General features: G+C 37.2%; 1 protein-coding gene across 1 annotated transcript in view; it reads left to right on the top strand.

Moving 5' to 3' along the window:
- The window catches only part of SHQ1 (SHQ1, H/ACA ribonucleoprotein assembly factor), a 96,997-nt gene that overhangs the window by 20,895 nt on the left and 61,822 nt on the right, over window positions 1-14,280 (top strand). Inside the window, exons 6-9 of the mRNA XM_012787411.3 lie at window positions 687-814; window positions 7,899-8,053; window positions 10,273-10,326; window positions 12,428-12,551. Coding sequence (XP_012642865.2) covers window positions 687-814; window positions 7,899-8,053; window positions 10,273-10,326; window positions 12,428-12,551 — 461 coding nt within the window. The remainder of the gene's footprint in view (window positions 1-686; window positions 815-7,898; window positions 8,054-10,272; window positions 10,327-12,427; window positions 12,552-14,280) is intronic.

Genomic DNA, 14,280 nt, shown 5'->3' with positions numbered 1-14,280 from the left:
TTTTCTAGTTAAAGTGGAGAAAGTAGGTGTGGGGAAATTTAGTTTTCTGTTCTCTACAATAGCTGCTTTTATCTTTTTCAATAGTTTAAAATCAAAGAACTGTTAAGATTAGAATAGCTAAGTAAAATAGATTGCATCTTAGTAGAAAACGTGTGCACACGCTAAAAATGGTGTGTGTGTGTGTGTGTGTGTGTGTGTGTGTGTGTGTGTGTACGTATTTGTGTAGCCTCTTTGTGGAGGTATAGTATCCTGAATTTCCTACTCATCTGTTTTTCTTTGCTTGTGAAATTGAAAATTCTTTTCTTTATTATGATCTTACAAAATCTGTGGTCCTTGCAAAGCTAGCACAAGTGCTGGGTTTCAGTCCAGTGTGTGTTCAGATTTGCTTCTTCCCACACCACTGAATATGAGATGGGAGTTCAGGGAAGTACTGGTCTTCTGTGTACCTTCTATTTAAAGAGATCTGAAATGTCAAATATCCCTTTAATGAGATGCTTGCTTTTTGTTTTATGGTGATTGGTAACCGGAAAGAAAGTAAATATAGTGTTCAGTCTTTCCTTGAAATGCACTTTGAATTAACAATCTGTATTTCTAGTGCAAATATGATGAGTTAAGAAACAATTTTAAAAAATGAAAACCAGCCTAATCCTATGTAACATGCCCATTTAATATTGTTTTTTTCCCAGAGCTGACTTTTTTGAAGATGAGGCAGTTGAACAGATTTTGAAGTATAATCCTTGGTGGACTGACACATATTCAAAAATGATAGCCCTTTTGGAAAAGGATCAAGAGCAAGAAGATCATGCTGTGTTAGGTAAGAAACTTAAAAGTAGGCTCATTTGTTTCATTTTAAAATCTCATGGTACGCCAAGTTTACTGCTTTCCCTTTTCTTAAGCTTATAATTATAATTGCCTCATAATATGAAAATATGATTTTGGATTGCTAGTTTTAGAAATGACATCTTCACCCCTGAATGGAAAATACCACTGAATAATCAAACTTATTTGTGTTGGAAATTTTTTTTGAAGTATATTTTCCTTTAGGATCTTTGGAGTTCTTTTAAATTTATTAAATTAATTGATGAACGTATGTATGTAAATTTAGGGATGGTAACACACAGGACATTTGTACTTTCTGAATAATCTGCTTGAGAGGAATGACCATTCCTCTGTGTTGGGGACATTTGAGTATTAATCATGGTAGGAAAAGACCCAATTCTCATTCCCTTTCTGTGTTGAATGAATTTGATATGCTCTGCCCAATTTTTTCACAAGTGTTTTTGTGAAGAAATGGGAATAGTTGTTCTCATATTTGTACCTTACAGATAGCAGATGGGCCAACTTTTTCCAGTGAAAGCTGAGCTGGGGAGTTTTATGAGCCACAAGAGATGGCTGTGCCGTAATTAACATTAAGCCAAATGTTATCCACAAAGAATTCTTTCTTAGAAGGGCATGTTATTACCACATTCCCTAAGTGCCAGGTTGGCGTATATTAACTCTGTAGATTAGAATTATAACAGTGTTAGATAAATCAAGAATAGAAAGCCTAAGTTTTCTGTCATACTGGTTTGGCTTTTATTTATATGTTAAAAATAAAATTTCAATGTTTAAATGAAAGGAATACAGACATATATGTATATTCTGAAGAATATTAAATGTGATATGTCATGATATGTCATGCTCTAGGTCTGTACATTAAGTAGAAAAAAAAAAGTAAATGGAATATGGACTCTTCCTACCCTAAGTTCCTCTTCCTAAAAGTAATCACTGTTAACAATTTTGAGGTATTTTAAAAATATATATTCCCACATCTAAATATTTGTTTTAAGAAATTTATACACATAGACTCATGTATATCCTGTTCTTACCTTGCTTTTTTCAACTGGTAGTATATGTTGCAGATCTTCCATATCGGCACTTATAGTTCTATCTGAAGCTTTTCATTGACTGCCTACTGTCCTTTTGTGTATTTTTATCATGATTGATGGACATTTGGGCTGTTTACTGTTGATGGACATTTGGATTGTTTGCAGTTTTCTGCTATTGCAAATAATACAGTGGCCTTCTTTGACCATTAAATCTGAAGTAGCAACAAGGTCTATATTGTATCGCGGTCTTTTAGTTCTCTGCCTAGCAATGCAATAGCTTGTTATCTGCTATTTTTTCAGTGTTTAGTGTGGTGTCTGTTATATGAAGGTACTCAATAAATATTTATCGAATAAGTAAATATTGTAATAAATATCTTTGTGGTTAGGTTTTGTTAGGTTTAGGTGATTTCTACCAGATCAAAATATTGCTACTGTAATCTTTTAGAAAATGGATTGGCTCTATTACATAACAGAAACTTACTTATAATGACTTCTGTTACACTTATTGTTGTTTTCAACAAATCCAGGGTTTTATATTTGACTTGAGTTTAAGAAGTTTTCAGAGACTTTCCATATTATACAGACAAATTTTCAGGTATAGTGTTGCTAACACAGTCTATACCGTATATACTATCTCTATACTATGTAGATCTGCTCAGAAAGTTTGCTCAAACTTAAATCATCAGGGATATCGACTGCTCTGAATCAGTTTCCCCAGTTTTATCATAGTATTTTAATGAAGTGGAGTGGGAGAAAATTGGTGGTTGGAAGTTGAGTGTTCTGTCCACCAGGGTGAGCTAGTTGCCCTAAAAATCAAAGGCATTACCTTTAAATTCTATCTTGCTCTCCTTTGATAAATTGTAGCTTGTTCTCAGTCCAGTTTTCTGTGTCAGCAATGCTCTGAGTTAGTTTTCTCTGTGTAATTTTAACAGGAGATGAAGCCAGTCCATCCTTTTAACCACTTCCCCTCCTGACCCTTCGTCTGACCCATGGCTTATAGCCAGGCTGGTGTGTCTGGGAGCAGTCATAGTCTGCTAAGCCATTATGGTGATTCATTCTAAAAATCACCTTTAAAAATAGCAAGGGCGTGTGATCTAAGGTAGAAGAACTCGAGCTGTGTTGAACAGAAAGTGCCTGTTCTACTATGCCAAGCATTAGCTTAAGTATAGGTGTGAGCTCAACGAGGGCTCGGGCTTTGACTCCTTGCTCCACCACTTGCTAGCAGCGTGACTGTGCGACTTCAGGTGGCTGTGGACATCCTGTACCTACCTCAGAGCCTTTGTGAGGATTGAATGAGACAATGTGTTTAAAATTATTAGCATATTGTAAATGTTAGAAATTATGATTATAGAGTAAAATCAGTGGTAGGGGTGCCAGGAATTGAATGGCTTCTCTGTGAAATTATAATTTTTGTACATTTACGAAGCTTTAAGGGAAAGTTCTTTGTTAAGGAGGTCTCTCTCTCTCTCTCTCTCTCTCTCTCTCTCTCTCTCTCTCTCTCTCTCTCTCTCTCTCTCTCTCTCTCTTTCTCCCTCCCTCCCTCCCTCCCTCCCTCCCTCCCTCCCTCCCCGGGTTCTTATATTTGAGACACCCAGAATTGGGTGTACCAATTCAAGTGTGTTGAACCAGGATCAAATAGGGGAAAAAGAAATAAACTTTTAAGTTTTCTATTTATCCATGGTACACGATGCTGCTGCTGCCTCTTTTCCTTCTCTCTTCCTCTTTGTTCTTTGCCTCTCCGGCCTTCTTCCTCTTGGTGTCATAGCAGTGGGCTCTTGTCTCTTTAATGCTCTCTCATCAGATGTTGCCAGGCAGCTATAACAGTGCAGGTGAGCAGTGTACCTTTGATTCGTCCTTCCTCTTAGACTAGGAACCTGCCTTGTTTTGAATTCCAGATCAACCTTAGATGGTGAACTTCGCTCCCTGTCTTTGCCTTGGCTGTGATTCTTGTCATTTTCATCAGAATCCTGAGTTACAACAGTGAGACTTTTCTTCAGCTTCATAATGATCTAGATTTTTCTCCCCAGAGGCTTGTAAATGGAAGTGCTAAATGCTGTGCGTCCCCCGAGCTCTGGTTTCGTGAGGATGGACTCACCGCATCTCCCATGTTGTCTGTCAGTGGTTAATCTCAGCTCGAGAGTCTTGGCACGTTATTGCTTGTTATGACACCACATAACATTTATAGTCGATGAACTTCCTAGCAGGGACATCCTGTTTGGCACCAGTGAGCCCTTCAGTGTTTGTGGAGATAACTGTCAGTGTCAGTTTTGAAAGTTGTAGCTCTGCAGGGCTGCCCATGCGGGCTGAAGGTTTGAATGCAGCACGTTTTCTTCTGGTTCCCTTGATCTGTTTCCAATAAGCGTACAATGCAATAGACAGATGTGCATTACTCTGAGAGGAGCCAGATTGTGGATGATTTAATTGTTGACCCAGGCAAGACTGGGATATTTGGGAGGGGGATTCAGAGAAGAAGGGAGGATTTAAAAGTAACAAAATTTAAAAAATGTTCCAGAGAAAAAATGACTACCTTACTGACATCTGTCCATTTTGATGGGAGTCCTTTTGCAGTCCTCAAATATATTGGTGGGGTTTTTGATGTTGGGAGGTGGTCCCGGGCCATTTATGTCTATCTTAGGGCACCAAGTTTCTTCCCCAAACGTATTGTGCTTTCTGCTGGCTTTTGTTTCACTGGAGATTATTTTTAGAAGTATAATTAACTGAAATGTTGTGAACTATATAGCAAAGCTGCTTTGTAGTGTAGCTAAGTCATACAAATGCTTGACAAATGTTACTCGTGGTGGCAACCATCCAAGTGTTGTTGGCACCGCATCTGTGGTTATTCCAGTACTGCTGCTAGGTTAGACCTGACTGTGTGCAAACCTCCCCGAGTTCCCCTTTGGGGGATATGATTTACAGCTCTAATAAAAAAGGCCTTAGGGAGCTCTGACTTTTGGTTACTCTAGTGATTTCCTGGTTCGTTGTTATTGTTATTTATCTTCTCTGGTTTCTTTGCTTGAGTTTCAGAATTTAAATGTGTTTGTTATTATTAATGAACCGAGTAAGCCAAAATGGAATTTAAAAGTGACCCCCAAAAAGTAGCACTGTTTTAGAGAAAGGCCGGCAGGACCTAGCATCCAAGAATTCAGAAGAGTACATTCAAGTAGACTTTTTTATGTACACAGTTATTGAAAATGACTTAGAATATGTAGAAGCACTTACATGTGGGTAGTATAACATCAGAACTTATGGTGCCTGGTTCAACCTTTACAAATCGTTAAACAGTACAGTTAAATGTACAGGTATGATTACTCAAGAATGAAGGTGTGAACGTGTAGAAGAGTTGATGTGTTAGATGGTTCTGGGCATGCTTACTTTGTTGTGATCCAGAATTATGTGGAAGCAGAGGTCTTTATTAGTCAGCTAGGAGGAAATAAAGACTTTTCTCTAGTGAGAAACCATTGTGAACACCTGGCACTTTCCTATTAGTTAAATTAATGAACATCTCAAAAACTGTACCTAAGGGAGTACTGTCTCAAACCTTCTTGCTAAATATGAGAGGTCTTAAAATATAATACTCTGTCAGGTATACTTTCTTCACGCAGTGTGTGTGTTCCTTCTTGCAGTTTCCTTAAATTGGGAATTTAAGTGAACTGAGAGCTTTTATTTAAATTAAGGGATCTTCAGGTTGAGTCCTTTAATGGGGCAGTCAACACCCAGTTTATGTCTTATTAATAAATTAAATAAATTTTTAGTTAAATACAGTTGACCCTTGAACAGCACACATTTGAACTGTCTGAGGTCCACGTATATACATGGGTTTTCTTCTTCCTCGGCCACCTCATAGACAACAAGCCCAACCCCTCCTCTTCCTCAGCCTACTCAGTGAAGGTGATAAGGATGAAGACCTTTATGATGATTGACTTCCATTTAGTAAATGGTAATTTAATCTTAAAGAGACTTCATGTGTAATTCAAGGGTTGAGGAAATTAAGGGTGTAGATCCAGAATCTGTTAGAAAAAAAATGGACCTGTTTGGCTACATAACAAATGCTTCAGTGGCAAAGGGCACCATGACCAAAGTCAATAGAGATACGGTAGATTTGGAGAGACGATATACAAAGTTCTTAATTTGACAAGACAAGCCATCCAATAGAAAAAATTGGGCAAAACACATTCAAATGGATAATTTACAGGAGAGCAAATCCAGATTGCCTACAAAACTATGAAATAATACTCCAAGTTTAGCAATTAGAGACATACTAAATGGAGCAGCAATGATATGTCATCACGTTAGTTTTTTCTTGCTGCATGAAGAAGTAACCACGACCTTCACACAACATATGTTTGTGGTCTCACAGTTTCTATGAGTCAGGAGTTGGGCCTGGTTTAGCTGGGTCTGATGCCTACGGGCTTGCAAGGCTATAGACAAAGATGTCCATTTTGAAAAATTATTATTTTTTTATAGATGTTGGTGGCTTTGTTCCTTTCTGGAGCTCAGGGTCCTCTTCCAAGCTGATATGATTGCGGCAGAAATACATTACTTGCCTCTGTAGAACTGAGGCCCTCACCTTGTTGCTGTCAGCTCGGGGCCACTCTCAAATCTTAGAGGATGCCACAGGTCCCTGCCTTCTCACAGGCCCTGTCACCTCACCTCATGGCATCTTATTTCTTCCAAACCAGACAACTCCCTGGCTGCAGTCTGCTAATAATGGAATGTGATCATGGGAGTGACTGTCCCATCACCTTTGCCATGTTCTACTAGACAGAAACAAATCACAAGCTCCATCGCCACACAGTGATGTGACCCACTGAGGATCATTTTAGAATTCTGCCTACCATAGTCATTTTATATTCATTAAACTGGGAACAATTGGGAAAAAGCAATTACATTTCTTACCAGGAAGAGGTGGGAAGTATAATACGTGTAGGAAGAGGAACTTCTATCTCTAACTGTTAGAAAAGAGAATTATGGTAGCCTTTAAGTACAGTACCTTTCTATTAACATAACGCATACAGTTTTTGACCCAATAAATCTCCTCTTGAGAATCTACTTTATGGAAACAAAGCCTCCAATATCCAAGGGCATGTGACAAGGATATTTATTGTAGCCTTATTAGCAGTGGCAGAAAACTAGAAGCAAAGTGAATGCCTATCAGTAGGGGGAGTGGTTGGACAGAGCATGGTACCTCTTGGAATATTATACTCCTTTATAAAAATTAGCTACGCGCCAGTTGACTTGGAGGGATTTGCTAGAGGTATTGTCGCGTGAGAAGGGCTAGATAGAGAAAATGACCCAATTCTTCGCAGGAGGTAGGAGGTATGAACTCCCTAGTATATATGTTTGTGTGTCTGTATATGACTGCATGAGTGCAGAGAAAATGATGAAATGATATATAATAGATTTTTAATGTGGGGGAAACTTTTGATGAAGATTCGGGTGGAGAGAGGCTGCCAAGCGAAAGAAGAATAGGAAAAAGGATCTGTGTTGAAAAGAAACATTCTCTTCCCCCAAGGCTAGTATGTGTGATATGGTCATATGTAGAACTTGACTTATAAGGGTAGAAAATATTAAAAAATAAATACTTTGCCCTTAAAATTGATTAATATCTGGGAATATTTCTATTTCTTAGTATAAAACTTTCAAAATGCATAATGAGTATGCTCAGAGTGCTTTAGTTATACGTTTTTTGTTGTTGAAATGTATTATCTTAATTTTAAAGTCAGTAACTCTAGCATTTAGAGGCCTTAAATATAGAACAGTATAGCAAAAAGGTATTGAGGGGGAGCTATTCTAATAAGGAATACTTAAAAATTTCTTCTTTATTTAGTTCTACTACGGTTTGAGCAAATGCACAGTCCTTAATAAAATTGTGAAGTCTACTTAAAAAGTTATTTTGATATCCAGAGTTAAGTAGAAATAACTTTTATTTCAGTTTCAGTAATCAAAATTCTAATTTTTGACAAGTCTTCCACATTAGGGATTTTACAAAACTGAACGAAACATCTCATTTTTAAACACACTTTCTTCTAGTGTCTTTTTCTGAAGAAGAGAAATATCAGCTACGAAAATTTGTCAATAAATCTTATCTGCTGGACAAGGAAGCCCGGAGTCAGGTGTACTACGGTTTGATTGATATCCTTCTGGCATATTGCTACGAGACTCGTGTCACTGAAGGAGAGAGGAATGTAAGTGCACGTGCGTCTGTGAGTGTCGGCGTAGATTAAACTGTGTTACGGCGTCAGCTCTCCTGTCTAGAGCAGAACCTGTCGTGGTTATTTAGGGGACACCCAGGCAGAAGTGCACGTGTGTGGTGGTGGTGGGTACCAACATGTAAGCTAGTGCTTACTTGGTCTTTTTCTTTTCTCTCTCTCTCTCTCTTTTTTTTTTTTTTTGAGACACAGTCTCACTCTGTTGCCTGGGCTAGAGTGCCGTGGTGTCAGCCTCGCTCACAGCAACCTCAAACTTCTGGGCTCAAGCGATCCTCCTGCCCCGGCCTCCCAAGTGGCTGGGACTACAGGCATGCGCCACCATGCCCGGCTAATTTTTTCTATATATTTTTAGTTGTTCAGCCAACTTCTTTATATTTTTAGTAGAGATGGGGTCTTACTCTTCTTGCTCAGGCTGCTCTCGAACTCCTGACCTCAAACCATCTTCCCACCTCAGCCTCCCAGAGTGCTGGAATCACAAGTATGAGCCACCGCGCCCAGCCTGAAATGACCTTTTAAAAAATAATACAGACTTTACCATATCTCTACTTTTTTTTTTTTGAGTCAGTTTCAGGCTGGTTTCGAACTTCTGACCTTGAGCCATCCTCCCGCCTCAGCCTCCCAGAGTGCTGAGATTACAGGCATGAGCCACCGTGCCTGGCCACCATATCTTTTCTTAAACCATATTTGATTTTGTAAATAAGCTAACCTTCTTGCTCACCTGTATCACTGATTGTATATTAAAAAGGCTGGAAAACCAAAAAATGTTTTTCTAGTTAGTATGGCCCTACAGCTGTTTATAATCGTCCTTGTTCAAAGGGTTATTTTTGACCTGAGTATGTGCTTTCGTTTTTTGAATTACATAATAAATCATAATATAAAGGAAAATACACACATGAAGAAAATAATTAAGATTTTCTGTAGTTTTCAGCCATCAAAAATAACCACTGTTAAAAGGTGATGTATCTCTTCCCAATCTGCTTTCATTTTGCACATGTGTGTATTTACATTGGGTCATAATGGATATGCTATTTAATCTTTTCTTAACATCATAGCACTAGCTTAGTATTAGAGTTAGAATTTGGTATGTGCCAATTTTTCTTTTTGTTCTCATGATTCTGAAAATTTCTAAGGTGGTTCTGTGGTTTGAATTTGCCTCCAAAATGAATATTATGGATTGTATCAAAGATATGCTATATGGGAAAATACTTTTTGTTTCCTCTCACCTTGTAAAAGACACTGTATTTGGAGAAAATGTTTTCTTTGACAAAAAAGTGCTTCATATTATTGACTCTTGAAAAGATGAGTGAGGGTGTTTAGTTATTAATATATATACTTGATAAAATTTACCATTTTTATTCTTGTTTCCTTATATTTGAAATCACAAAGTCCTGCAACCTTGAGATCTTATCTAGAATGTGCATATTCTCACAAGCATTCTCTGAAAGGTCAAGTTCCTCTAGCAGCTTTTTAAGTGCCACAGACATCATTTTCAACATTATCTTCGATTCCTTTGCTACGTCATTTATAGAATGTTTGGGAGGCAAGGAACTTAGTTTAGTTGAGAAGGACAGAAAGTGAGCAGGCATCACTTGACTTTAGTTTTTTGTTTCAAAGCCCTTGCTTATTTGTTGTGTTCTGATACTGTTACCAGTAGAAAAGTTTTATTTTATAAAATCCCAAGCAAAGTAAACAGAAACTTCCGTTTGATAGTTTCTGCATCAGTAAAACAATTATTTTTTTATTTTATTTTTATTTTTTTTTGAGACAGAGTCTCGCTTTGTTAAAAGGCTAAAGTCAGTGCTGTGGCGTCAGCCTAGCTCACAGCAACCTTAAACTCCTGGGCTCAAGCGATCCTCCCGCCTCAGCCTCCTGAGTAGCTAGGACTACAGGCATGCACCACCATGCCCGGCTCATTTTTTCTATATATATTAGTTGGCCAATTAATTTCTTTCTATTTATAGTAGAGACGGGATCTCGCTCTTGCTCAGGCTGGTTTCAAACTCCTGACCTTGAGCGATCTGCCCACCTCGGCCTCCCAGAGTGCTAGGATTACAACAATTATTTTATTATAGTCATGAATACTTCTTACATATGTCAGTACTACTCATTACTGGTTGAATAAATGTATGTATTGGTCTATTGTTAAATGACCTTACCTCTATGTGATGGTCTTCTTTTCTTCAAAATAAATAAAGGTTGAATCTGCATGGAATATCAGGAAACTGAGTTCAACACTGTGCTGGTTTGAGGTATGATTTCCAGTTGCAATTGTTTAGCATTTATTGCTCAGAAAGTTATTTTTCTGTTGTCATTACTTCATTTTGGATAATTTAGGCAATTCCTTGAATTTTTTAAAGTGGAAACTTTTATTATACAAGTTTGTTTTCCATCTTTTTAATGAAATTCTGATAATGAAGCCAGGTGTTTTGGAAGTTGGGGGAGGGAAACACACTTTGGAGAAAGAATGGGGACATGGTTTTCTGGGGGAGAATCTGGGGTAGAGTTGGAGGTGTGTGTGTAAGATGGCATGTATTGGGGCCAAGAGCTCAAAGTTGGGAAGCAAACCTAGGTGATAATTGACCACCAGGGTCTGTGCTAAGTCTTTTTATTTTATTTTATTTTATTTTGTTATTTTTTTTTTGAGACAGAGTCTCGCTTTGTTGCCCAGGCTAGGTGAGTGCCGTGGCATCAGCCTAGCTCACAACAACCTCAAACTCCTAGGCTCAAGCAATCCTCCTGCCTCAGCCTCCCAAGTAGCTGGGACTACAGGCATGCGCCACCATGCCCGGCTAATCTTTTCTATATATATATATTTTAAGTGTCCAGATCAGATAATTTCTGTCTATTTTTAGTAGAGACAGGGTCTTGCTCTTGCCCAGGCTGGTCTCGAACTCCTGACCTTGATCAATCCACTGGCCTTGGCCTCCCAGAGTGCTAGGATTACAGGGGTGAGCCACCGTGCCTGGCCTATGCTAAGTCTTGATGGTTTTACAGGAGAGGAAACTTAGATCATACAGCTTAGATAACTTGTCCTGGGTCCTACAATTAGTGTGGTTAAATTGGATAACTCTTTTAGTATAGTAATAATTGTGTTTATATCCATTTTCTTGTAAAAAATAGTTGTGCAGGTCCCACCAAAAATTTCAAAAGATAATATCTTTAAATTTACTAATTTTGAACAAACTGTTGTACATCAAAACAATAATTAAAGGTAGAAGTTTTTTAAATAGTATCATTTAAATTTTTGATAATTGTATCATCAGTTAAGACAACTATGTAATAGTATTTTTTAAGTTGTGAAATCAAGATTGTTTCATGGCATCACTTTGTTCAAATAATAAGTAATATTTAAACAAGAGCTGAAACATTTACTTTATCAGAGAATCTTACAAGAGTGGTTCCTGGACCAACAGCTTGACCAGCAGCTTTAGCTGGGAGCTTTTTAGGAAGACAATCTGAGTCCCAGCCCAGACCCCCTGAATCAGAATCAAAATGTGTAGCCAGGTCCTCAGGTGATTCGTGTGCATGTAAAAGATGGAGAATGCTGCTCTCCAGGAGTCATTTAAGTTCCTCATACTGTCCCGAGCAGCATCTAATAGAGGAATTGTTTTTTGTAATAATTGTGTTTATTAATAAATTGAAAGTATTTGGTGACTAGATAATTTAGTAGTATAATTATGAAAATATCCATGAAAATTCACCTATTTGTGACTTTATTTTGAAAGTTTTGTTTTTGAGATAATTTGATACCATGGAAGATAAACCTGAATGATATTTGACACCATTGAAGATAAACAACTTTTTTCTAGAAATCAGTACTGCAGTGTTTTCTCTTTGATGAGTGAAAGCAAATTAGTCAACTAAATATCTCGTATTACTCATGCCTAAAGCAAAAAAAATAAAAAGGAGACTGAACATACTTCATTAAAGACTTCTACATCCTTGATCTGTGCCATCTTGAATGACCCCAAAAGACAAAAACATGAAACATGTATTATTTTAAAATGTCTTTTATGTGTACCTGTATTTTGTAAATGTCATGTGTTTTAGATTCTTATTCGTAATTCTTCAGACTTTTAAAAACTTTCCTGCTATATATGTGATTGTAAAGGAGCATTTGCGATATGTTGCTATAGCAATGAGAAATTACAAAGACTGCAGTTAAATATTTTATTGTAAGGTATACAAAAAAAATAATTTCATGGTTTTATATTTCTCCTACTTGGCTTTATGGTGATCCAAATTTATAGTTTTTAATTTTTTAATTGGAAAAGTTTTCTATTTCATGGTGTGCTTTTCTTTGCATAACATTTTATGGAAATGATTGCTTATTAAAATCACACTTCACAGACTTGGAGTAATGTTCATGAGATCATGGTATCTTTTGGAAGAAGAGTTTTGTGCTACCCACTTTATCGCCATTTCAAGCTGGCAATGAAGGCCTACAAAGACACTATAAAGATATTGCAACTAGGTAAGATATTATTGTGCTTGCAAATTTGGGAATAAACAGTTGTAAGTTTTTGGTCTGTGAAGATATCACAATGTTTGCTTTTTTTCTATGTATAAATTCCAACTCTATGCCATATTTTTTCTATTTACAAATAAATTGTCTAATCCAACCACTTTTAAAGTAATAGGCCTTCTATATAGATATATAATCACACAGAGGCGTGATACTCTTTCTCAGAGGAGGAGGGAGGGTAAACAGAAAAGGTACACCCAGCATTTCAGACCATTTTACATCACAGTAGATTGCATAATCCAGTATTTCTTGGATGCCTGTGATTTTGTAGGCTCCGTGGTAGGACTGTGGGTATACTAATAAAGAAGATAAGCAAGTTCCTTGCTCTGATGGAGTTTACAGTTTTATCAGAGAGACAGATGATATGTAAGTAAGCAATTCCAAATTTAGGAGAGAACACATAACCTAGATTTGGGATATCAAGAAGGGTTTTTCAATGAAAAGCACAACTCCTCTGAGGACTTTTGTCTAGTGCTAAATTCAGCCTGAAAAGACATATACTTGTTAGCTTTAAGGATGTGGAAAATTCCAGGCTCTGAAACAAATTCTGAAGCGCCCATAACAGCAGCGTTAAAACAAGTTTAATTTCCAAGATAATGACTTTGAAGAGGGCAACATCTATTTGTATATATTAGTTCTAGCACATTTATTTAAAAGTCACTCTTAGTACTTTATGGTCATTTCTTATATGCTCCCTCTGGGGAGTCTCATCATTCCTTTGCCCTTAGTTGAAAGAGTTTCTGGGAGCTTAGTTTTCAGTCACTTCAGAATAAGGAGAAAGAAAGGAAGTTCTTGTACCTATATCTCAGTGACCTCAGGAGCTTAAAGGAGAGAATCACTCCCACTTGGAGGTGCAGTTTGCCTTCTGTGTAACCTGTGTTCTTCTTGCCCCGTGGCGGAAAAGTCATGTTTGAAGTAGATTCTTTTAAAGTAGACAATAATTGTAAAAATGAATTCTAGTTAAATGAAAGATGGCTTTTTATTCATATAGTGGTTTAGACTAGCTGTATTTGATTTTGCAGGATTGTTGATTGTAGGCTAAAAGAGCTACTATCATTGAGAAATCCATCTTCTTTAACTTACAAACTGCTTTGTTTTTCCCCCGTGTTATTTTTTGTTGCCTTCCATCTGAGACATTTCTTGAATTGCTAAAATTACCTTGAAAAATCAATCTATAAATGAGTGGTGTTGACCTTGAGTTATTACGTCACAATGCATGTCTTTTTTAAAGTCATGGTAGGTTATCTGGGCATTATTCATGGACTTGAAAACTGAGAGTGCAGTTCGTGATTATCCTTTTACATCATGGCTTAGATGGAAAACCGTGGCAAAGCCCCCATGTGTGTGTTTACTCACATACTCCCTCTCTTTCACTCTTACTCTCTCACACATACAAATTACTACTTGTTACTTTGTATTCTGGGAAGTAGTCTAGTTCTCTGGATTTTTATTTGAAAAGTAATCAGTTCTGTGATTGCATAACCAAAAATAAGTTTGATTGCCTTGGCTTACATTGTAATCAATTACTCAAAAAGTTTTAGTAGGTCAGAATTGAAATGGAGACTTAGCTTTTATTCATTATCACTCTGACAAGAATAGTCTTATCAGCTGTGTTATGACAGCAACAGAAAACTTGAAGTAACGGAGGCCTCTCTGCTAAAAGTGAATCTGAACCCTC

The sequence above is a fragment of the Microcebus murinus genome, chromosome 28 (assembly GCF_040939455.1).
Source record: "Microcebus murinus isolate Inina chromosome 28, M.murinus_Inina_mat1.0, whole genome shotgun sequence".
NCBI classification, from domain to species: domain Eukaryota; kingdom Metazoa; phylum Chordata; class Mammalia; order Primates; family Cheirogaleidae; genus Microcebus; species Microcebus murinus.
The sequence above is the reverse complement of the archived record's forward strand: the minus strand, read 5'-3'. Positions and strand labels throughout refer to the sequence as shown.